This window comes from Arachis stenosperma, chromosome 7, assembly GCF_014773155.1.
Source record: "Arachis stenosperma cultivar V10309 chromosome 7, arast.V10309.gnm1.PFL2, whole genome shotgun sequence".
In the NCBI taxonomy this organism is placed as follows: Eukaryota; Viridiplantae; Streptophyta; class Magnoliopsida; order Fabales; family Fabaceae; genus Arachis; species Arachis stenosperma.
Genome location: NC_080383.1, coordinates 7,917,814 through 7,944,432, shown reverse-complemented (window position 1 = coordinate 7,944,432; position 26,619 = coordinate 7,917,814). Strand labels below are relative to the sequence as shown.

Sequence of the window (26,619 nt, the reverse complement as noted above, 5' to 3'; positions counted from 1 at the left end):
TTAAGGGATACAGACCCTCATCCAATGAGTATTGAATCCAAAAAAGATGGTTAAGGGATACAGACCCTCATCCATCTAGGCCAACTTGCATTGGTAAAAAAATAAATTTTAGTTAAGGTATATATATATATATATATATATATATATATATATATATATATATATATATATATATATATATATATATATATATATGGACCACACTATAACTAGTGATGATTGGGCCATAGCAAATTACGCTGGATTTTGAAAGAGAACTGCTTCAAATGATGATGGTGTAATTTGTGGAGAAAGCTTGGATTCTAGATAGGTTAACTTTTAACACTGCTTTTAACTTATTATGGTATGAATTGCGCATAATCAATAGGTAAATTTTATATTACCTATAATTTGATGTCTACTTACTTTTTATAATAAATTTTAAATATTTAATAATTATTTATTTTTATACTTTTAAAATTAAATATTAATTTTTAATCCTTTTTAATAAGTTAAACAAACATTTTTAAACACCATAACAATCACCTAATCAATAATATAATTTATCTGAGGAAGGTTTAAAAAACATGATAATACACTTACACTTTTAAGGTATGTAAACAAAACATACACCATAACATTTCCATCAAAACCCTAAATTGTTCAACACGAGAGGCAATGCAAGCTTAGTTTCCATATGTTTCATAATGATTTATTTAAAAAATCGCTCTTTATATTCGGATATACATATAGCCTATTGTTTTCACTCTACTAAATTCTAACTATGCATGATAAATAATCATGCAAGACTATGGATCCTTTGACCTAGCATGATAAATGTTAAAGAATTTCTACTTGTGCAATTGACTAAATAAATAGAATATCATACAAAAGTCTCCTTAATGTTCCACAAAAAATTCAAGAGGCTATAACACATCAAGAGATTGAAGGATACATATATATAAAAGGGAAACTTGCATGCTTAGCTTCATAATTAAAGCAGCTTCAAGACCTAAGGTAACTTGAAATCTAAAAAGGGGTTCAGCTCAACAGTTAAAAGTTCATACAAGCTATAAATACTATATATTATATATATATAGCACATGCATTTGCATAGTTAAAAACTTAAAATAGAATAGGCATGGTATCCATGGGAAATGGCTTGCACATGATAGTTTCCATGTAGTGGTTAGTTGCATCCATAACAGCAAATTGCATGTCCTCAGAAGGCTTCCAATGGCGTTTCCTCTGATTGATGAACCAATTGTTTATCTGCTTCAAATCTAGCCCTGTTGATTCTGCTAGTGCCTGTTTCTGGGATTCCTATACATAAATATATTTATGTTCACCCAATATCAACATCAAGCTTAATTAATTACTCTCGAGTTTAATTTTGATATATTAATAGTGTAAACCATTTAAAATTATTGTATCTGAATCTAAGCACATTATTATGTTTATTAATGTATCAATTTATCTAAATAAACAATTATTTGAAACCAAAAAGAGTATGTAATATGATCTCAAATAATGTTATATCTTCTTGCAAAGGAATATCAAGTAAAAAATGTGGCACATATCGTTAATATATTATACCAAAAAATTTTTAGTGACAAATAAATGTAAAAAATTTTAGTAAAAATTTCTTGCAAAAAAAGAATTTAATTTCCATGCTAGCTATACGAGTATAAAAAAGTTTTAGATCAGACAGACAATCAATAGTGTATTATACATCAGCTAAAATAACTACTTAAAAAGACACCAAATCGCATTTTATACATCATCACCAAATATTTTGTATCTACATCTCTATTCTCAATATTCACAAGGTTTAATTACTTCGTCGATTCCTATAGTTTTATCTAATTTTTAATTAGGTCCTTGTACTTTTGTTTTTTTTTAATTGGGTCTCTATACCATATACTAAGTCTCTACTGTGACAAAAGCATTGAAATTAACAGAATATTCTGTTAAAATATATAGAATATTCAGTTAAATATTAGACGTATTCATTTTATTTAACAGTATATTCTGTTAATTCTAATGTTTTTGTCATGGCAGAAACTTAATTACAAATTTTGATATCGTATAAGAACTTAATCGAAAAGAAAAAAAAATATAAGAACCTAATTAGTGATACAACAGGGACTGACAAAGTAATTAAACCTATCCATAAACTAGATATGTAGAGAGATGTAAATATGTAAAATGATTTATTCAAGTTATTAAGAAAGTTGTGACATATATATATACATACCGAAGGATAAGGCCATTTGTAATGTCTGTTCCACCAATCAAGAAGCTGCTGACGAGCTTCTTTTGGCAACTTTCCATTCTTTTTCTTCTTGAGAAACTCCTTCTTGAGTCCACCAAGATATCCACTGTACTTCTTCAGAAGCTGGATCTTTAGTTCCCTGTCTTCTTCAGCTTGACTTGTATCCATGTTCCTATTATTGTTGTTGTTCTCATCAAGCACATCAACCTCATTTTGTAGTAAAGATGATGATGATTCACTTTGATGATTAGTACCTTTCAAATAAAATTACCACAACAATATGGAATAATCTTAAAAACCTTCAATAAATGTTGCAGGTAGAATATGTCACACCAAATAATTAATTAAATTGCATGCACTTGCTAGTCCCTATCATTATTGACTATATGTGTCTATATATATAGCATGACATATATTACAAAATATTACATCATTAGCCAAGGAAGACTATATATATAAAATTTAATTTTCATTCCCAGATCATGTATAAAATAATTTTACATAAATATTTAATAGTAAGTTGTCAAATTATCAAAAATAGCTCATTTGTAAATTTATTATTTAAAAAAATTATCTAAATAAATGAATTTAATTAAATGATAGTGTAAAACTTTTTTAATATATAAATGCATAATTTTGATACACATTTTATATGTACTCAGTACTCCAAATAGACTCATTAATTTATTTAAGTATTTTTTTAAATATAATGACTAAATATTATAAAAAATGAGGGGTTAAGAATGTTCTTTAAAATTAGCATGCTCTTGTATATCTGAAAGGCGGTGCATTATATTAGTTATGTAATTAAGTAGAATATTTCCTTGAATTATCCAATAACATCCAAGATAACCTAAAGATTATATGACAATCATTAATCATATGCCAAGAGTGGTCACCAAGTAGGGGAAAAAATAAAAAAAAAAAACGTCAAAAGAAATTTGATTAGCATTTTCTTTATTTAAGTTAAGTTAGACTTGCATAACATGGCAAAAGTGACTTGCAAGTCTTCATTAAGAATGTCAACACTTACAAAAGACAATAACCTTTTGCTAAAAGCCTGATTAATGCATCTAATCAATGATCTAATCACACTTAGTCAATTTCATAAAAGAAGCTATTGTTACGTAAATAAATAAATAAATAAATAAATAAAAACTATTCAAGACCATTGATAAATTAAAGTGCATACAGAAAGAGATGAAAAGAACGAAAAATAACCACACATAATTTGAGAAACTAACAAATTAAACTACTGCATAGGGAACAATTTGATAAAAGAAACACATGACAAGAGAAAACAAGACAAGAAGTTTCCCTTTTCTACCAACTGTTCCTTAAAGGACTTTAATTTGACCAAGACAAAATCATTTACATATTTAAATGAAGTGAAGAAACAATTAAAAAGAAGAAATAAGCACTAATAATAACGAGGCAAACCATGAGCAAACGAAAATTATGATGAATTGATCACTTAATTGGGAAGCATTAAGAATAAATTTTTCATCATTTGAATAATAACTAAAAAAAGGGGGAAGATTCAAATTTTTCAAACACATTGGACCCATTAAATAATTGATTCGAACTTTTAATCAAGTTCATGTAAAACTCTAATGACACTATTTATGATGAGAATGATCATTTGACTGGTAATCAACTCATCCAAGAGATATTCAAATGAACATTTTTAAATGAAAAATATATTATATCATCACAATCTATCATTTATTTTCATAAACATTCTTTAGATATATATGAAACAATCATTTCCTATTTTCCTTAGTATTAATTTTTTTTTCCAAGTGATTTATATGTGTATATATATATAATTATTACTTTTTCTATTTGCTAACAATTTTTAATATTTAAATTTAATACCAACAAATTTAATTATAAACTATGAAGGACATTTCTTCTGAAGATTCCCATGGCTAAATGGAATAACTAGCAAAGGAGGGTTAATTTCTAGGGCTTTTTTTTCTCTCTTTCTTTTCAATAGGTCACACATGATGATCATATATATTGTCGAAGACAATTAAAAATAAAAAACCAGTCCAAACATTCCAAAATTGTCTTATTTAAGACTTATTAATTATTATTTTAATAAATATATAATTATGGATGTTATGTTATATAAAGAAACTTTAGATATTGTTTAATTAAAAGGGTAATTGAATTAATGAATGTTTATGGATATACCAAAATGTGGTGATGAAAGAGAAAGGGCCTTAAGCTGGGAATCAATTGTTGAGAAGAAGAGCATGGCTTCTTTGAAGGGTTTAGAAATCTCTTGCTCATATTTAATGAGCATCTCACAATATGCTTCCATGAACTGATCAAGCCCTGGATCTTCACCTATGCATGAATTACTATCTGATCTTCTTGATGATGATGATGATGAACACTTTCCACATAACTCCTCTAACCTACCCACCACTTCTGGAGGTGCTCCAACCTTTAACACCATCAAATTAAATTAATAATAATAACATTATGAGAAAAAAAAGAACATATGTAGTTTGTTATAAGAATAGTATTGATATATTGATGATGATGATGATGATGATGATGACCTTCAAGCAATTAAGGTAAGAAGATAAGAGACGAGGGAAGAGAGGATGTGCTATGATCTTATCCCTAACTTGTACACTACTACTTCCGGCGCCGCCGTTGCTGTTGGTGTTTGTGGCGGTTTGTTGTTGTTGCTGGTGGTGGCTGGTATAGTTATGATGATGAGGCATGTTGAAGGTAGAAGGTGAAGAAGAAGAAGAATTGTTGGTGTTCTTGTTGATGACAGTAGCCATAATAGACGAAAAAAACTTATTACTATCACTACTCATCATGTTGTTGTTGTTGTTGGATTCGTCAATATTCATCATCATGTCCATTGAAGAAGTAGTAGCAGAAGCAGAAGCAGATAAGAAACCCTACTCTCAATCAAACAAATCTTTCCATCAGTTAACAATAAATAAATAATAATAATAAGCAAACCATTTTCATTTTTTTAATAATAAAAAATAATAGTAGGTGGCTTTTTGCTGCATATAATTGTGGGAGATCAGAGATCAGATAAGATGAGATCAGAAAGGACTCCCGCAAATGAAGCTTGAAACAAATTAATTATTTCACTTTATTCCTACAAAAATCCAACATACCCTAAATTATGGACACCACCCGTGTTTTTTAAGGACGAGTTCTGTTGGGTCTGTCAATAAAAAAAGAAGAAAGAGTACTAGAGGAGAGAAGTGTTTGGGTTCATTGGAAAATGGATAGGAACAGAGAGGGGTGAACAGTGGGTTGTTTTGTATGACTGAGAGTTTGTGTTTGTGAAGAGAGGAGGGTGCGGACAGAGAGGGGGGCTACAACACAGGGATAACGTGTGTCTCTGCAACAACACACTCAGTTTTCCTTCCCAATGAAATCACCATACATCTACATACATACTCATCTCATACACATACTCATTCATCTATGTCTTGTCTTCTGTGTACTACAAGCTAATGTTTGTTTAGACGGTGTTTGTTTCTCATAAGAGATAAAGATACTGAAAATAAGATGGAAGAGATAGAAATATAAAATTTTGTATTTTTATATTTTATTTAATAATAAATTAAAATAAATTATAAAAATTTAATTTATTTTTATTTTTTTAAAAAATTTTAAACTATATATAATTATAAAAAATTAGTAAAAATAATAAAAAAATAAAAAATAAATTATGTCTTTTATAATATTTTTGTATTTTTTATAATAATTTATGTCTCTTATAATATTTTTATTTATATCTTATTTATCAATCATAAATTTTTTTTGTATTCTATCCCAATGTCTTGACCCTATAAATAAACTCAACTTTTAGGCTGCATTTGTTTGTGAGAACAAGATATAAAAGGATAGAGACATAAAATTTTATGTTCTATTTAGTAATAAACTAAAATAAATTATGAAGATTTAATTCACTCTTATTTTTTTCATTCAAAAAATTTGAGACGAAAAATATAATAATAAAAAATATAATTATAAAAAATTAACAAGAATAATAAAAAAATAAAAAAATAAGTTGTGTTCTTTATTAGTATTTTTGTGTTCTTTGATAAATACAAAATATATTAATTCAATATCTCTCGACACATTATCTCTATTCATATCTCTTTTATCAAACACAATTCTGTTTCTTAGTGTCCCTGTCTTAGTGTCCTGTCTCTATGAACAAATATAATTTTAGAAACGGAAAAAAGTGGTATCATCAGTATTATATTCTATAAATTGAGATCGGAATTAAAATTTTAATTTTAAAATATAAAATTCTAATTCTTTTAATATTATAAATATAATAAAATATTAAATATAATATAAAAATATAATTTAATCTATTTTTTTAATTTTTGTTTTCTAATCTCTATCTGGTAGTCTTTATTTCAAACGCAGTTATAAAAGTCACAATCTCACACTATGTTAGTCTCAGGTTCCTTGCCTTGCATTGGTCTTTGGAATAGCACTGTTCATGTATGTGTACTACTACTGTTGATAGTTTGACAAATAGGATTTTTCATATAACTCATTTCTTGCAGACAACTACTCTACACATGTATTGCTCTTGCTATGTCACACTGTGCATCTTAATCATGTCATAATATGAACAAATCCATTGATTAATTTGATTTTCGAGAATTCTACTTGATAAACTTAATCCATAGTTTTAAAAACCATCAATAAATTTATAGGCTCTCTCACAAATTAAATTTGAACTATTAAGTATCACGTGAAATACTAACATTGTCAGTTAGGTTGTGTTTATTTTTTGGAATTAAAATTAAGATTATTGGAGGACTAAAATTATGTGTTGTGTTTAACGATTAAAGATTAAAATTAAAATTTTGAGACTCAAAAGTTCAATCTTTTTAGTATTTTAAAAAAATAAAAATATAAAAAATTAAATTTTTTAGATATAAAAACTGAAATTATATTTATTAGAATATAATTAGGATCAATTAGTATTATTTAGTAATACTAAATAATACTAATTACTAAATAATACTAATTGATCTTAATTATATTATAACAATATAAATATTTTTTTAAAAAATATTTTATTTAATTTTAATTCTAAATATACTTTTTGATCTTCATATTTATTATAAATCAAACATAATAATGATACATAATTTAATTATATATATTTTACAGTAAATATAATATAAAAAATTAAATTAATTTTTATCTTTCAGTCTTAGTTTTCCTTTTAAATTCATGCAGCCTTATATATCACATATCGAAAAAAATATTTTGCTCACTTGTAATTTTGTAATACATACATAACACTTAATTATTCATATGTTGATATCTTATTTTATTAACAACGTTAATTAAAATATAATTTGTATAAGAGACTAATTTGATTTATGATTATAAAATGTAGTAATTAAATTATTATTTTGAAATTAAAACTCTAATAGGATCTATTTATTTATAGTTTTATTTTAAATTTTTTTACAACAAATAATAAAAAATAAAAAATATCTTTTATTTTTATTTTTTCATAAAAACTTAAAAATAAAAATATAATTAAAAGTCTTAGTCCATTGTATCTCTACTTTTCAACACAACTATACCTCTTTATGTAAAGTCCACTATATATGACCGTCAACAAGATATTCATTGTTAGAGAATAAATATAATATTTCTCTAATCTAAAAGATTAAATTAAACACAACTACGATAAGAGGAATGTAGAATAATGCTAAGGTTTTTTTTATGTAATTATTGTATTAAAATTTATTATTATTAGATAGAATTTGGCTCTCATATTAATAAATGGAATTTACAGTTTATTCTAAAATACAATGGTGACGACATCATAAATTTATGAAAGTTATCTAATAATAAAAAAACCATTTTCTATTGAAAAATAGTAGACAGATCAAATTGTGATGCCCGGAATGTGCTGTAAGAACTAGGGTAGGGCTTGTCTTTAATAGATTTGATGCATATTCTCAAAATGTGGCCTAAATTTGAACCAATTTTTCCATATATAGTTTTTCTAGCACACATTCTTATTGTGTATGCATATTATACATAATGTTTTGAATTAAAATTTAGTTTGTTTTAATATGTATAATTTGATAAAATTACGTTGTGTTACATACAGTTTAAAACTTATGAGTAAGAAAGCAAAAGTTACTCTAATTAAACCAAACTATGTGTGTTTTACAAATTATAAACCAAACAAGCTAAGCTTGGTTTATATATCTTCTTTTAGGGTTTCAACATCAATTTTTCTGGGGATTAGGATTAGTTTGCTTTCTAACAGTGCATCAAAATTAAATTCATAATAATAATAATATCTTTCTAGAGGTAAATATCAAATCGGTACTCAAAAGATTGTGGTACTGATAAAATGGTTCCTGACTTTTGTTATTGACAAAATAGTCCTTAAAAATTTTAAAATTTGACAAACATGTCCTCAAACTCACTGGAACAAATAGGAGGAGGAAAAGGGGATTGCATTGGGTAAGGGGAGGACTGCGATGGGGAGGGAGATGAAAGGAAAGACTGCGTTGGAGAGGGAGAGATTAGGATTTGGGAAATAGTTTGCAAGGTCACCAAAATATGGTGGCCATTTCAGTATTGTGCTTGCCGGAGATTTGCTCCAGCGAGTTCGGAGATACGCTTGTCAAATTTTAAAATATTTTATAGACCATTTTGTCAATAACAAAAGTCAGATACAATTTTGTTAACGTTAGAATCTTTTAAATATCGATTTGATATTTACTTCTATTTTTCTATGCTTAACTTTATTAGACAAAACACTCTTTTTTTAATTAAAAACTCTACTATTGCTAATGTTTACCACTAAACAAGCACAAATGGACACTAATTTGTAACAAGTTTGATGGGGAACATTGTAAAACTGAGTGGCATGTGATAAAGCAAATTAAAGTGAAAAATGAAAGCATGTATGTTCCTTTTGGTAATCAAATATTCAATTTACCTTTCTTCTTTGATTTGGCTTTGAGTAAGTATAGTGGCATATGTGTTGGCTATGTTTGTGATTGAAAAGAATCAAACATCAACCGTCCATCCAAACCTCTCCATCATCATCATCATCACCCATCATCAGTGTATTGTATTGCCATATGCATGTGATATTCCCTTTTGTGATGATATATATTCGGATCTTTGCATTGGTTTATCACTCTTCAAACACCTTGGCTTCTTGCTTTTTCACAACTGACTTGTGCCTTTCATATATGATAATGAGAAATCTTTCATTTTTCACTTTTTATTTTCTAAATGAATGAAAAATAGTTCAGAAAAATGATATAATACTGAAATACAGATAATGAAAATTTATGTGAAAAGAATATTCTATTTGACTAGAAAAAGTTTTTCTATATAAAAATTTAATGAAACTAAATTTTATAAATGTTATTAAAAAATATTTTTAACGCTAATAAAATGAATGTATTGAACATAATTATCTACACTAGCTAGTAGGTAGGAAGGATTTGAAAAGGGAGAGAAGACGACACCGTTTTGTAGAATTGGAATTCATGCAAAGACACACATAGGTCATCAGAGGAGTCATGTCAATCTAATCAAATAGTAATATGGAGAGAGGGGAAAAAGCTTTTTTGGAAGAGAGGGAAAAAGAGAGCAAAAGAAACCCATATTATATAATTTGTTGCCTTCTTTGTGGGACACACCTAATGTCTCTTCATTACAGTTTTATTACTATTGCAATTTGCCCTACATGATGATTGACAATTTGACATGTTGTGTTGTGTTTTTTTTTTTTTTTTTGAAGAAAATTATACATGCACTATTGAATTCAAAATGTATAATTTTAATTATATATTATCACTTAAAATTTGTTACATATATATATATATATACTTTTTATATTCAATTTTTACTAATTAGAACATATTTTCATATTCAATAAATTTTAACAAATGTGCTTAATAGTTGTTTATCCAAAGAGTCCTTATAAATTATAACATCATATAGAACTCAAAACCAGTATTTTTTTATTTTTTAAAATACATTTCCCACTTTTTATGAGCTCAAATATTTTATTTTATATAAAAAAGTAACAACGTTAATTTTTATCCAGGTAAACAATTATTAATACTAGAGCAAAAATATATACATAAATTATATACTTATAAAAAAAATAAACTTACAACGAATTATTTAATCTTCCAAATTATTTAAAGTAAATAGTAAGAATGTACCCCCATGTCCCAAACACACAACAATAAATAGTACTAAGAAGTTTACTGTTTAGCGTTATATAATATTAAATGGAAATACATCTTTACCTGATAGTGTGGCTGATTCGACATGGTAATGTAGACCGCCAATTGGATATGTTTTCTTTTTTCCCTTTTGGTGCTCACGTTTTATAAGATTGGGCCTACTTCGTTGGATTCAACCTTGGGTTTTCTTTATACTTGAGTTGGACCTTAGGATCCTTTCTCGTATGAATTTTATTTTTGGGTACCAAATGTAGTAACACTAATTGCAAGGAATTCAGGTTTGAAAACAACTTCAAATGAAACATGAAAGAAAAAGGCTATTAAACTATGAACAAAACCTTTTTTTTTTTGGTAGATCAAAACCTTTATTTAACTCCATTTAAGATGAAACATGGCTCCTTGGGCTTCAGGCCCCGTTGTATACCAAAAAAAAGATGAAACATGGCGTCAAAGTTTCACGAATTTCAGGTCCAAAAAAAAAAGTTTCAGGAATTTAATACCGAGAGGGTAACAAAGAATTATGACCTAAGAATTCTTTTGGCATCAAGTTTCATAATATTCAATCTCTCTTCAAGAAAGTACTCCATTTTGGAAGGAGAATATACTAACCAAGCACGTCATATGAAATTCACCAAAGTAAGTTGATCAATCAATGTTTAACCATAAATGCAGGTAATCTCAAGTTGACCTGAATATAGAATGTGAAAAAACAACCTACAATCTTTGGATGATAACTGAATTGGCTATACCAGCTTGCTCTATAGTCTGGTCCATTTCAGTGAGTTGTTTGGGAGGGAAACCCATTGTCTGCAGTTGGTAACTAATTGCTCCACCGGGTCTTGATGCATCAATGAATGCTCGGACATCTCTGATAGTGTGGTGGTGATTGAAACGAGAAACCATGCGTGTACCATCAGCTAACCTTAACTGGATTGATGTTACTGGCTGTGACTCATCTATGACTAAACCCATTGTTGGCACTGGAGCTGCTACGCAAGATTCACCAGCTGCTTCACCACTGGAGGAGCTGCTACCTAAAGTTCTTCCAACACCACGGAAAGGGAGATGACGTGGCTTTGCTGGTTCCTGTAGATAATTTGCAAAAAAGAAAAAGGAAATGTAAATAACACATAGATACACAGATAACTATAGATAACAAATCTACATGAGGTGAGATAAGAAGAGCATACAGGGTAGTTTTCATCCTTCCTTGTGAGGCTGACATGGACAGAAGTTCCTCGGTCTGCTGGTTCAAGCTCCTTGGGACACTCGGATCTCTTTATGCTCTGTTCGAGGAATAAATGATGATAAGAATATAACAATTCAAATGGAAAGAGTGATCAACAATTTTCACATGTTGCAGGTGTGAGAATAATAACTTTCAATGAATTAAAGTTTGAAGTATGCGAATATATGGCTTATCTAGAACTTTTTGAATCAAACACCATGGCAGTTAGATTACCTCCAGAAATGGTGCGTTCTGTGGATCATCAAAACTCCGTAAAGGACCATCACCAACAGAGAACCCATTCCTCCAGAAAGTGACTGCATGTGTAATAGGCTCTAATGGTAGAGGAGCAGATGGCACAGTCTCTCCAGTAAGCAATCTTCCTGTGCCAGTAAAACTCCTTGACCTTGATGTATTTTCAGAAGGTGGATCAACAGCTGACTGTCTCGCTTGATCAAAAATATCATCCACATCGGTACCTTTGGTAGGATCTTGGACAAGCATGCTACTATAACCATGAAAACAATATGTCACTCACTTTCAGCTCCACATACATGATTGTTTTTTAAATTCTTTTTAGTGATACGGGTGCCAAAAACAGCAAACTCCTCTTAAATAATACCAAATACCATTAACTGTGCATGCAATTGGTCAAGGCCAAAAAGAATTGTTAATAAGTAATATCAGAGAAAGTTCACAGAATGAAGGCAAAGGAGATAATCATGCAACCCGAAAAGAGACATTCAAGATCGTATTAAACACATAACAAAATTAGAAGACAAGCAAAAAGAACTAAGTCAAAAAACAGATTTCAAAACAGCAAAATTAGTTCAAATTCAGTGTCAAATATATGTCAAATTGATCAAATAAGAATAAACACATACAGTAATGCATTAATGCCTACAATTAATATTTTGAGTAAACCAGCATTTTCGCCACCCAAAGTTTCGGTTTTCAACAAAATTGCCCCCCAAAAGAAAGAAATAACATCATGCCCCCCAAAGACTAGCACTCTCCAACAAAATGCACTAACAGTTGCTAATATTTGACGTGCCACATAGGCAAAATGGTGCATCAATGGAGGTTGCAAATTTCAGCGACATACTCACAATGAAAGGGAACCCGACTAATACAACAGCACCTCGTAACTCACGTTGCACAAAGTAATCAAAGGTGCTGAACTTAGATATACACACAAAGAGCAAAATTCTTGGCACAGTGTGCTAACTAACTAAGCCAGCTATAGCAGATGCAAACAAAGCCAATTCTTGATTGAATCCTAAATCCTAAATAAAAAATAATATTGCGGATTTCCATTGACTACGTGAGACCAAAGCAACGAATATACAAAACCCTAGAAACAAGAGAATCATGGATCGCTAATTACCTCTTCTGACCGCCAGCGTAGAAGTACTGACCCTCATCAGAATCATCATCGTCGTCGTCTTCGTCCCCTTGATCGGTAGAAGAGCGTTTGAGATCACGGAGCGTGCGGATTCCGCCACGTTGGCTTCCTGAGGACTTAGCGGCGGGTTCCTTACCGCTGGCCCGTTTCGATCGGAGCTCGTAGGGAGCGCGTGAGGGAGTAGGAGAAGCAGAACGGGAGCGAGAGGGAGAGGGCGAGAAGTCAGGGGAGTGAGGCTCGGAAGCAGGAGAAGGAGATTCCGAAAGGGCGTTGGGATTCGCAACGGCGTTGTTTGGAGGAGAAATGTTAGCGGCGACAGTTGCAGTGGCAGCGGCAGCGGCAGCGGCAGCGGCGTTGTTGTTGTTGGCATCGTTGTCGAGGAAAGTGGTGAGGGCGGCGTCGAGGTCGTAGTTGTGGGATTCGAGGAAGAAAAGCGCTTCTTGCTTGGTGGCGGAGGTGACCTCGCAGAAGGAGTCGACTAGGGCGGCGGTGGCGTCGGGATTATCGGGATTCGTCGTTTCCATTGCAATTCGCAAGATTGGGATCGCAGTTTTTGTTTCTGTTTCTGTTTCGGTTTGTTGAGTTGATGAGCCACGCAACCAGGACCAGCTGCTACTACTGCTCTCTTTTAGATGAAGTGCGATTTGCGTATGAAACACTGTGGGTCCCACATCCATTTAATTTTAGTCATCACCAGTTTGGATGTTTAAGTGAGGAAATTGCAGGTTAGATAATACTAATACATCACAAATTAACATGTCAATGCAATAATGTTATAAGTATAAGATAAGCCGTGTCATATTAGTATTGTTTTTTAAAGAGAATGCGTTAGAAAGCATCCAAATTTAAACAGTACATATCATAATACTCACCTATACTAATACACTCACATATTGAATATATTGGTCTCAGCTAATTATTAAATCTTATATATTGTAAGACAAAGATCATTAATTTATTACCACATTAAACAAAGATCTTGCGTGCATGTCATATTAATATTTAACATATTACCTAACCACTTCTTTAAGCAAATGATTTAGATAGAAATTTGAATTTGTTGATTGGACAGAACTTATTGGATGTTATACATAGTAATTAAAAAATTGTTACTTTTATGTTTAGTGGATTATAAATTGAGTTTGTGATAATTTATTATGTGTTTTAATATATTGGGTATAATTTTGAAGGTAATATGTTTATGTTGTGTATGTGTATTTGACTATTTGGTTATAGATATAGATAAAAGGATTTTACATTCAATCCATAAAATACAACTTATTATTTGTGATTATTTACGAGTCACTGTTTGTTCATCAATCTGTAAACTGATACAGTATATGAATAAACCATAAAATCCAATAGCTTGTAACAATTTATATTCAAATTTAAGGATATTCGTTTATTCATAATCCTTTTTAAGGCGTTAAACTTAATGAAAATATCCTATTATGATTTATGCACAAATTCGGCATATTTACTCCTCGTAAATCTTTTTACCTGTATAACAAATTCACAAAAAGTCAACAATCTACCACCATATCAAAAAAATTTAATAAGTGAACAAAGTATAATGAAATTTTTGTTGAGGACAATTGGGTAGAGTACTATTTTTTTATTATTTTAATTAAGAATCCCTACAATATAGTGCACTATGTGACATGAGTAAGAAAATTCATGTCATATATGTATTTACATTGTTTTAAAGACCATTAAATAATTAGTCTCCAGAGCTCCATCTCTCCAACTGGTTTGAATATTCTGATTTAGAAGAAATCTGTAGCAAATACAACAGGCATTACTAACTCATAAGGAGTAAGAAACCAAGTCCATTGAAGTGTCTACCAAAACATAATGAACCTTACCTTCAAACTTGAGGCCAACTTTGTGCACAATCATCAACCATGAAACAGGAAGTAGCATTAACATTGGCACATGGCACACAGCATTGTCATTCATGTGTATCAAAGAGGAGTAATGTGTAGGAATGACTTCGTAACTATTTGATTGTTGCAGATGCTGAAGCAGTTGCAGCCTCTATTATTAAGGAAACCGGTTGGCGAGCTTGGAGGCAAGCACCTATCTCAAATGGATGCAACTCGGAACCATCAAAAATAATATTAACGCCAGGGAGGGTTGCTTCTTTGCTATCATTTTCTTCTAGTTCAGTATTAGTTGTATCTGTATGCTGCATTTCTGCAATAGTTCTTGTGGAAGTTTCATAAGCAGGAGCTAATGCATATGATCTGCATGCACCATTCAATGAATGTGAGTTGATTATGAAATCAAAATTATGAAATTAACTATGATTCCATCTAAGAAGTAAGTTATGCATTAATAAAATGTTCAGTAGCAAACCTGATGTTACTTCCATCGAAGCACAATACTCCGGTTTGGAAGCGTTGTCGATTAGCAAGTTTAACCCTTTGTTGTGGAGTTGATGTCCCTGAAATGGGAGAAGCAGCATCCCTAAATGAATTCCATCTTCCGCTAGCATAGTTTGTTATTGGTCCAGAGAAGTCCCTGGGTTGCTCTTTATGGTAAAGAAGCTTTGCGGCTGAACCGATTGATTGATAGTCGGCACAAACGTCGCGTAACTTTTTCCTTAAGCTTACCATTGCATCATGGTGTTCACTAAATGAGTCACACTGAAGCAATCCCGATGAAGCTATCCTTTTGCATATGTTACTACACAATTTTGGACTAAATAGCGGGATCCCAAATTCCACACTTAATGGAACCCAATCATATGTGCCAGAAGAGCGTTTATTTGATTCTCGTCCACTAAATAATCTCAACAGGCGAATGTAACCAACTGATGACAGTTCTGCCGTTTTTGCCAACTCAGTTAAGAGAGGTTTCAACTTAGAATTTTCTTCTTCAGACAGTCCTAACTCTTTTCCTACAGAGGCAACAGTCCCATCTGAGTTCTTTAAGGGCAAAGGAATATCCAAAGTAATTACATTTCCGGATTTACTAAGATCAGCCCTACTGAGAGGAAGCACCAACACAGCCGAATATCTAAGAAGCGAATTTAAACAATGTAGGAGTATACTACCCTTTACTAAATTCCCTTCAACTTTCTTTCCTAACCCTCCTATTGCTGAACCATCCCAAGACCATATAAGGGCTTTCTCACAACCGGCCAATGGAGCAGGAAGTAGGCTCAGACACTGTCCTTTCATCAGAACAACTGATAAAGGACCACGGGCTATAGTTGAGTATAATACCAATTTCATCCATGGAGTCATAGAAGAATAGGCAGGAGGACCAAAATGAATTGGACCTGTGGGTTTAGGAAGAATTGATGAACTAGGAAGAGGCACTATGGACACAACTATATCATAATCATGAATAAATAGACGATTAAGAGTTGCTGGTGCAAGAGAAGCCAAACTTTCAGAGCGGAGGATATCTACACGATATTTCTTTCTCTTTTTTAGCTTTTCTATTCCAAGTATTAATGGATTCTCAACAACCGGGATATGTGTGTCTGACTTACTAGCTTTATGAATGTGACCACTGTCATCTTCCGATGGACTATGACGGGTTTCATCCTTCATACTACTAGGAACAGGTTCAGAGGAAATAGAAGTCTCCTCATGCTCTTCTGAATCTAATAAATTATCATTGTTTATATCAGCCTCTGAAATACGAGAGTTTTCTGACTTTTCTGCAGAAGATACTGCTGTGATCACAGAACTTGACTCATCATTACTTGAAGTAACCATACTCATGTTACCAATTCCTTCATCCTCTTTAGCTTCATCATTGCTTGAAGTAACCATATTCATATTACCAATTCCTTCCTCTTCTTCCGCTTCATCATTGCTTGAAGTAACTTCCCTCGTCTTACCAATTCCTTCCTCCTCTTCAGCTTCATCATTGCTTGAAGTAACTTCCCTCGTCTTACCAATTCCTTCCTCCTCTTTAGCTTTATCATTGCTTGAAGTAACCACACTCGTCTTACCATTTCCTTCCTCCCCTTTAGCTTCATCATTGCTTGAAGTAACCGCACTCGTCTTACCATTTCCTTCCTCCTCTTTAGCTTCATCATTGCTTGAAGTAACCACACTCGTCTTATCAATTTCCTCCTCTTCTTTAGCTACAGTAGTTAGTACTCCCCCTGATTGTAGACATTCTAATACACAACGCAGACTAGATGCATGATCTGCGAATTCCTGTAGTTCTCCCTCAAATGTTACACCCTCTATAGTACTAAGATCCTTGCAAAGATCATCAATGCTGGCATGACCCAACTTCCCCGCTTCATATAGTGTTACTGCATGAGATTTCAGACCTGAAAAGTTCGACAGAAAGTGTGCTTTCCATTAATGGACGAACTTAGTAAGAAATAGCAAGAGAAAAGAAAAATAAATGACATAAGTTGGCACCATAAGCAGCAAGAGGATCATCATTTTCCTTAAGTAGCAAAAGCCGAAAATGGGGGGAGATTATGAAGTAACAACATAATGCTGTAGTTGATAATCAAATTTTTCTCTCCCAAAAGTGGTTACATGATTGCTTTTCTATCTCATTAAACAACACATGATCAAATAAGAAAACAGCACCACGAGTTTTTACTGAATTCTTTCGATAACCTTGTAAAACTGGTGATCAACTCTATTTTTGAAAGGTCGACTTCATTGCTTATCATACCCTGGAAATCAATTATACACAAAACCAGATTGCTGCCAAACTGATCAATTCTCTAGCAAAACAAACATTTACAAATGTTGGTACTTGGAAACTTAAAGGAGCATTGTTTTTCAATTGTACTGGAAATTATTGAGACTAAAGGACAAAGTTCAATTGTAGGACTAGGAAATATATACATGAGATATAACAAAAATTGGTAGCTTAGTCATCCACTCAATCACTTAAAAAAAAACAATGAGGAACCTTAGTTTGGGTTATAACAAAATTTTCTATAACAGCAGCTAACTTCGAGTCCATACTTGAAAAACAAATTCAGAAAAAATAAATTATAGCAAACAAATTTTATGCTTCGGGATGGGAGAGTGAAGGTATAAACCTGGTGAAACAGAACCCATCATAAGATATGAAGTAATATTGGCATCAACCATGAAAGCAACACGAGTATAAGAAGAACGATGGCCATGGTTCTTTGAACGTGGAGTATCCCCTTGAATGGATTCACCATCAACAAGCTGATTCTCTGAACCCAAACAAGCACTAAAGGCATCTTCGTCACCACTTACACTCTTAGGAGAACCAGGTATACTTGTATCTAGAACAACAGGTTGAGGATCCATTGCTTTTGTTGCCCATCCCAATCTACACATAAAAGCAGCAGCTGCCTGCAGATGTGACAAATCAGCCTGTAGCGTTGTTGCCAACTCACTAACAGTTGCATTTTCATTTGAAACAACAAAAACTGCATACACCAAACTGAGAGAAAAGGTTTAGCATTAGATTCAAATTATATGCAAACAAAAAACTTAAACAAAATTTTAAAGAAATTCATAAAATAACTGCTTTACTCTTCAATAGGATCTTCAAAAGACTGCTCCCTGTTAGAAACAAAACCTTCAAGCCTGGAAACTAAACCACCATAAATATAAATATTACTGAAGTCATTTAGACAAACATATACATTGAAAATAGTGTTTTTAAAGTCATACATGCACTTAGGATCTTCCTTACAATTTGTGTATTATGTTTCTACTACCCAATTAATTATAAAACAATGCATATTCAAACCCAGTATATATATTCTTCGAGCCTAATATTTTTAAATATTACTAGTCATGTGTCCAAGCAACAAAGCCTAAGCATGATCCCGGTACAATCTTATGCTAAATGATGGGAAGAAAAATGTAATTCCTTCAAAAAGGAACTGGTATATATTTAGAAGTACACCATTATCAACATGCTTGAACATTAACAAAATAAAAGGTGAAATCATTGAAAGATTAAGTTACAAAAATAAGTAAACCTCATTTACATCAACCTACACCTTTTTTCTGAAAAACAAAAGTTTTCTTTAAAATTCCAATCAAAATGCACATCGAACATACCTTTGAGTCGGTCATCAGGATAGACAGGAATGTCAAAGTAGACCAGTCCTCGTTTGCTAAGACCCCTTACAACAGCAGCATCAAACATGACAAATGAATTTGCCTCTTCCTTGCAGACTTTGTCTATTGTGGCCATTTCATCTTCGGAGAGTTTCTATTAAAGTAAAAGAAAAAAGGAACATGATAGTTTCTCTCATTGTCAAAATAACACTATATGAACGCTATTATAAGTTCCTTTGTTTCAAAAGGTTGACAAGTAGTCCCCACCTTAAATTCATCCAATGTAAAGTTGACAAGGCAAACTCCCCACCATGGTTCAATTGGAAAATCCACAGGTTGAGTAGGCAAATGTTCTCTTGCTATTGACTTGTTTATTTTCCACATGATTTTCTGGATACTCCAAAAGATAAAACGATGGGTGAGATAGTACTGATAAACGTTGCCAGCCTGCCTTTAAGCATAACGGCATACCAAAATATAGTTGAGAAGTTTATCAAATCCAAATCATGATTCGGACAACGGGCATAAAGTCCATGGACTAACAAAATTCAAATTTATGAGGGAAAATTGAAAGTCATCCAAAAATAAATACATATATACAAGATTGTTCATCACAATTGCTATGAGTCTAGGCAAAGGCATAAAACTGCTGATATCAAAGAAATTGCCTTTATTCTTCAAGGATTTAAAATTATTTTCCATTATAATTTGCAATTCTCTTTCTACTACCTCCCTCATTACACATATATCCTATTCTGTAAAAGAGATGTTACATGCATGATATAATATGCATGGAAATGTCTGTTTTGCAGGGAAATAAAAGCTAAAGGATAGTTTTTCTATGAAGGATATAATGCCACTAAATCTAACATATAGGCGAATCTTTGAAGTACCTTAGATCTGCACTTGTTCATTATATCAATAAATTCATTTCTCCCAATTCCTGTAAGTCTTAAAGCATCTGCGGCACTAAAATTTGGGATGCTGTCATAAGGTTGCTCTACATAAAAAAAAAAAAAAACATTTGGAAGCCAGCTTTTATTCAAACAAACCTTTACAATTTCACAAATCTATCTTCAAGGAGAATATCAAACAAGTAAAGAGGAAGACAATAAAAGTACCTATAATATTGTTAAGTCAATAATAAGTCATAAATTGATTAAGTTCCTATAAATGATGTAATATATTATAACAACTAGAAACAATATCAAACAAGAAGTTATATTTTCCACATTTTATTGACTATGGTAACAATGTAAAGCCAAAAGGTCTAGTGGCAAAAGCAAATGCCACAAAAGTATCTAGTAATAGAGGTGATAGCATTTTTCTTCCCTACTTGAAAGAAAAAATCAAGAAGAAAAAATGTCTTGATTTCATACTATATACAGCAAAAATTAAGCATGAACATCATGGAGTATATTCATATGGGATTGAAACAAGCAAGTAACAAGTACCATTTTTCATTACTTCAAAAAGCATATCACAGTAATATCTGAAAGCTGATACTCTCATTACACGACACACGTACTCTGACAAGTGATATGGAAATAGCTGCAAGTGGCATATTAGAAACAAATGTATTAGCCCAAAAATGAAATGTTTTTAAATAAAAAGACAACATAATATGATTAAATTATTGATCAAAACCCAGACCCTTAAATTAAGGCATAACAATTACAATATAGTATTTTAAATTTTTCAGGAATTAAACTTCAATTTTCTTCATAAAATACATAATCATCAAAATTGATTTCTCCAAATGCATAAAAGAACATATGCATATATTTAACAATTGATATACAATTCAAATTGGAGTAACAGACATTAGAAGACCACATACAGCAAGATGCTTTCGCAAGTACGGTATCATTTCGTCATAATATTCATTTTCTTTACTGACTTTCCGGGCATAACAACTACTCCATTGAAGTCTCTTCTTTATGCAGTGCTGAACTATCCTGAATGAAATTTCCATGGCAAGCACAAGAGAAGGCAACATTATAATTATATATATACAAGAAAAACAATAATGATAGTTGACGGATGAGCCCTAAAATTAGAGGAAGTATCGCAATCATGAAAATCTAATTGAAAAACTCGTAAACAAGAATTATCCATCAAACTCAAAAGTTGCTTTTTCTTAGGAGTATATTGTGATTTGATTATTGAAATAAGGCACAATAACTTTAGGAAAACAACTAATTTATATAAGGAATTGAGAAAAGACTTATGAAAGCGTTAAAAAGAGTTCTCCATCCCCTTTGAACAAAAGAATATGAGTGCAACACAGCAAAATGCTATCTCAAATTTATGGGGCTTTAAATTATGAGTACTTAGGCCCTAGCTCAGTTTTGCTCAATATCGTAATGACTCATTGAGAATCAGCATTCACCAGTAAAGATTTGTCAAACAATTGCCATTTCAGCTGAGATAACTAAATGGTTAAAATATATATTATAGCCCCTAAAAAAGATATATTTTAAGCAATACTATACTACTAGTCCACAACAGAAGACACATGCAGGAGAAGAACAAAGGTATATTTCCTCTTCCTAACCTTTTGTGCCATTCATCTTTGGAAGACACAGTTGCTTGCAGCCTTTTGGGAAGATTCTCATATGTGCATTCTTCCTTGACTGCTCTGTCCACCAGCAGTTCCTCAACCGTCACCTCAGCACGCCGCATTTTCCCAGTACCCCCATTAATCAACAACAATTCCACCATTTCTATCACAAAAAAAAAAAATAATAAAAAAAAAATACAAAGCTCACGTTCAACAATAATCCAAATACCCTCTCAACTAAAGAAAATCATCTCATGAAACATCATGTCACTAGCATGAGACTCATTTCAAAAGAGAGGAAGGGCCCACCAATTATTCATACAGGATTGCAACAGAATTGGAACAATGTAACTGAAGTTCATGACAGAAATTATAGCAGCAGACAATGAAATTACAGGAGCTGAGACAACCTTTGAAACTTACATCACAAACTCATACAGCATTGTTAGAAAATTCTTAATCACAGTAATCAACATACCTCCAGCCATAGCCTTGTTTAATTGAGAATCCTTGATTCAATTTGGAATTTTTCAATTCTTGAACCACCAACCGAGATGGAACCAAAGTGTTTCTGATGATCAGAATTGGGAACCAAAAGATGCTTTATATATGTTCTCACCATCAGAGAACAAACTGTCTCAATAACCGCCAATGCAGTTGGTCACAAGACAGTTACGCGGTAATTAACAACACACTTAGACTAATTTCTGATGTAACATATTGGACGACATTGTTTAGAATACAAAATTCTAACAAGCATTACACACTTTCCTACCTCACCATGGGACTATGGTTTGATTCCCCACTTCCTGGTTTTTCATATCATTAAATCTGAACTTATATTGCTTATCTTTTGGTCCCAACTCCCCCTTTCGTCTCTTCCTGTGATCATCCCTGCTTATACTTGATTCTTTTCTTTTGGTGGAACAATAAGTAGATAGTCCTATTCGAGAAAACGAGATCTCAGACACAACAAAGTCCTCCCCAGTATCAATTACTCAATTCCCATGACTCGAACCCAATACAATCGATTAAGTGAAGAAGCTAAGCATCTGCCACTTCAGCTGACTATACATTGGTATATATATCTATATATATACCCAATCAAACCTAGTTTTCTAACAATTTTCTCGTCCAAATGTCTATTAATTTGATTTCAACGCCTTTGTCTACGATAACATGACACTCACGTAATCGTGATTCTTGATCATGGCATGATCCTAACATAACGTTTAAAGCTTGGGCTACAAGACATGTGTGCATGCACCACAAAATCCCAAAACAAAAACAAAAAGAAAACTTCTTCGTTTAAAAAAACATGCGATCATACAGAACAGCAACAGATGACGATAAGCAGAATCAAATTGAAACTCGAAAATTGAATCGATTAAGGTGTGATCCAAATAGAACAGTGACAGAGAAATGGTGAGAAAAACGAGGGAGAATGTGGGAATGGAACCTGAAGGTTATTATGTTGGGTGAGAGTGATGGATTGAGCTCCATGGTTTTGGAATCAAATCTCAATCTGCAGTTACACTTCGTTTTTGATATGCGAAAGAGAGAGAGATCTGAGAGAACCTGCGTTGTCGAAAGCTATTCGCTTTTTGTGCATGTAAAAATTATTTTGTGAAAATTTTTTTTAATTTAGTTTAATACTTTTGGCTAAATTAATTATTAATTTCTAACTAACCTCTTTATAGTTTTAGCATTTTCTAAATAAGTTTCTATAATTGAACCAAAAACAAATAAAATAGGAAGTGATCAAATGAATACAATTTGGCATCCTAAAAAATTAATAAATGGTGTGAAAATTAAAAATAATTTTACTATTTTTTTAAAAATTAGTATTAGAAGTAACTCGAGTTGAGTCGGATTAAATTTAAATTCGACTAATGAATTATTAATAATCGAGCTTATTTATAAAGTTTAAACTCAACTCCCAAAAACTTACAAACAAACTCAAATAACATGAACACATTTTATAATTCTATTCAAATAAAAACTTATATTTTTATCGATTATAATTTATATCCTTTGTCATAATAATATATAAAAATTATATATGTATATATGTGTATAAAATATAAAATATATATTAATACAAATAATTATAATAAATTATATGTATAATTAAGATAATCCAAAAGTTAATAAATTAAGATTATCTGAATTCAAACTCAACTCATTTAAGATTCGAGTTTAAATTCAAATTTAAAATTGCGTGACTCATGAGCGTATCTTATTAACCTGCTAACTAATCGAGTTCAAACTGGCTCATGAGTTTATTTGATTCACTTTTAGCCTATTCAAAATTAGGGGTGTGCATGAATCGAGTGAAACTAAGTTTGATGTGAGCCAGATCCGACCCAAAATATATACCGGACCTATTTATTAGACTCGAATTTGACCCTAAACCCGATGAAATCTATACACTTTTGGGCCACGATTATACCGGATAAAAACCGGGTGAAAACTGGGCCGTTAACATTACATTACCTTGATACCTTCTTATAAGTTAGCATATGAAAATATCCAAATTTTTAATACTCCAACCATTATTTGACATGGTAAAATTCACTTAGTAAAATATAACAAGAACCAACTCTTCTCTAAAATTAAAGCATAACCATAATCAATACTAATATTGTCTAATAACACCAAATATTTAAATCAATACAAATAACCCAATATTATGCATTAGTCTAAAATCTTATACATTTTAAACATAAAACATTAACTTATAGTCTTATAATAATTGATGGTCTTCAGTGGCTAAGAGAATGAGAGGTTGAATCTTAGCCCCCTTTTTTGCTTAGTAACACTTGCTGGTCTTTGAAGCAACTTTTGGGGACTTTTTTATTTTTGTCTCGTTCCTAGCCACGAGACTTTTATTTTTGTATCGTCACTTGACACGAGATATTTTTTCAGTTTTATCTCATGTGCAGTAGAAAACAGAAATGGAATAGAAGAGAGAGAAAATTACACCCAGATATATCCTGGTTCAGCTGCTAAGTGCAGTGCAACCTACATCCAGTCTCCATCACAACAATAATGGAATTTCACTATAATCTTCTTGATTACAGACTGTAAAGTGCTAACCCAACTTACAAGGGGATTCCCACAAAATCATGAAACACAACATAGATGAACAAAGGAACTCTAAAGACATCTATGACTTTTTCTTTTAATTTTGCACTCTCTGCCTTTTTCCGCTCTATGGCTTTTTCATACAAACTTCACTATTAGCCTTTTTCCATGAGACTCAAGACATGACAAAATTAAACAGAAAAATACAAAACAGAATACATTGAAGGAGAAAAAAATTTGTTAGCTCAAGTAGCTCTGAGAAATCTGTGTCTTGTACTCTCACACTTTCTCCTTGTTTCAAACCCTGACTGTTCACCCTTACTTATAGGGAGAAGCCTTCACGGTTGAAACCAAACAAACCAAGCTAAACTCTTCTTCTTCAAAATAGAACCGGTTCGGTCAGAGAGAGAGAAGAGATAACCCATGCAAAATCCAACATGCAATTACCTCTAGTCCTTCCTTGGTCACCAATCTTCATCAATCCGAGCCCTTCATCTTTTCTTGCTCTCCAAGATGAACTTCTAGCCCTTGATGCTTCATGATGATGATAGCTTCATCTGCTCCTATCTCTGCCTCTTTCATCACGTAGCCACTGTAGCTACCTCCTGCAGTGGTTGAGCAAGATCAGAGACAAGCCATCCCTCCAAAGATCTTCTCTTTGCTGACCGAGATCTTCTCTACCATTTTTGGTATAGAGGAGTCAAGATCTCATCACAAAATCTTACCACAAGTGAATGAGAATCTTAGCCACAGCATACTTTTTGTTTGTTTTTTCTTGCCATCATTGTGATAGTCTTTTGGCGTGCTTCTTCCTCTCTTCGGTGTCTAGTCATGGCTTCCATAGTTTGTTGGGTAATGACCGAAAGAAAAGAAAGAAAGAATGAGAGAGAAGAAACCATTGGAAGAGAAGCAATTAAATGAATTAAACAAATTAATTGAAAAGAAATTGCTTTTCCTTCCCTGAGTAGCGTGTAGCCTTAATGCCATCAATCATATCAATGACAATCTCTCTCATGTTTCCAATGCATGTATTAACTTCACTTTAATGAAATTTGAATTTCACTAGAAATAGATTCCGTTGGAAGTTAGACACAATACATTTGCTTTCTTTCAAGTTTGGTTTCGGATCATGGATGAGAGATAATTTGGGCTTGTATCAATAATAAGTAAAACTGGCCCATCTAATAAAATATTTCATCCAACATTCATATGACAAAAATTGCATAAGGCTGAATTTTGATTTTATTGGGTTTGGAATCTCTTCTTTTCATTTCGGCCCAATAAAAACCTGTATTGCAAAATTATTTTAATCAACATTTAATCCAAAATCAATTTAATAATTTTGTAATTAATTATATTAATAATGTTTGATCATCACTTAATTAAAAATAGAGTTTTCCAAACTCATCAATAACTAATAACACAAAATATTAAGGTTTACAATACTTAAATTTCACATAAGAATAGCCATCATTCATCACTAATAACACAAAATATTAATTGTGTATGATGACTGGACCACCGGGTCGAGTTCGAATGACCTAAGTCATGACCAGGACCCGATCCAAAATAATAACCGAATCTATTTTTGAGATTCTTACTCGACCCTAGACCTGATGAACACCAAAATAACTCCTAAAGTGTTCCAGACCAAGTCGAGTCTTCGAGTCGAGTCGGACCATACACACCTCAACTCAAAATGCATTCTATATAAACGTAATATTGGAATAAAAAAAAGACGCCATTCCTTTCTTGTACAATTTAATAAATTTGATGTCAA

General features: G+C 31.9%; 3 protein-coding genes across 4 annotated transcripts; all 3 read right to left on the bottom strand.

The window, feature by feature from the left end:
• Positions 1-1,104: 1,104 nt before the first annotated feature.
• On the bottom strand, positions 1,105-5,451 carry LOC130939332 (homeobox protein SBH1-like). The gene is made up of 5 exons (XM_057867441.1): positions 5,410-5,451; positions 4,828-5,181; positions 4,454-4,709; positions 2,237-2,508; positions 1,105-1,302 (listed from the first exon to the last, which is right to left on the bottom strand). Exons 2-5 carry the CDS (start codon positions 5,140-5,142, stop codon positions 1,105-1,107), a joined length of 1,041 nt encoding a protein of 346 aa, XP_057723424.1. The 5' UTR covers positions 5,143-5,181; positions 5,410-5,451.
• A 5,633-nt stretch (positions 5,452-11,084) lies between these two features.
• On the bottom strand, positions 11,085-13,834 carry LOC130940179 (plant UBX domain-containing protein 4-like). 2 transcript variants are annotated; one of them, XM_057868245.1, is made up of 4 exons: positions 13,131-13,834; positions 11,978-12,251; positions 11,706-11,801; positions 11,085-11,601 (listed from the first exon to the last, which is right to left on the bottom strand). In XM_057868245.1, exons 1-4 carry the CDS (start codon positions 13,823-13,825, stop codon positions 11,230-11,232), a joined length of 1,437 nt encoding a protein of 478 aa, XP_057724228.1. In that variant the 5' UTR covers positions 13,826-13,834; the 3' UTR covers positions 11,085-11,229. The 2 variants fall into 2 exon arrangements, with proteins under 2 accessions (XP_057724228.1, XP_057724229.1); XM_057868246.1 differs by having other exon boundaries at positions 11,978-12,248.
• Positions 13,835-14,835: 1,001 nt separating this feature from the next.
• LOC130940184 (uncharacterized) lies at positions 14,836-21,874 on the bottom strand. The gene is made up of 12 exons (XM_057868252.1): positions 21,747-21,874; positions 21,030-21,147; positions 20,644-20,740; positions 20,083-20,189; positions 19,457-19,579; positions 19,190-19,343; positions 18,653-18,713; positions 18,184-18,560; positions 17,258-17,448; positions 15,507-16,903; positions 15,014-15,394; positions 14,836-14,925 (listed from the first exon to the last, which is right to left on the bottom strand). The coding sequence occupies exons 1-11, from the start codon at positions 21,872-21,874 to the stop codon at positions 15,148-15,150; spliced, it is 3,000 nt and encodes a 999-aa protein (XP_057724235.1). The 3' UTR covers positions 14,836-14,925; positions 15,014-15,147.
• Positions 21,875-26,619: the final 4,745 nt, after the last annotated feature.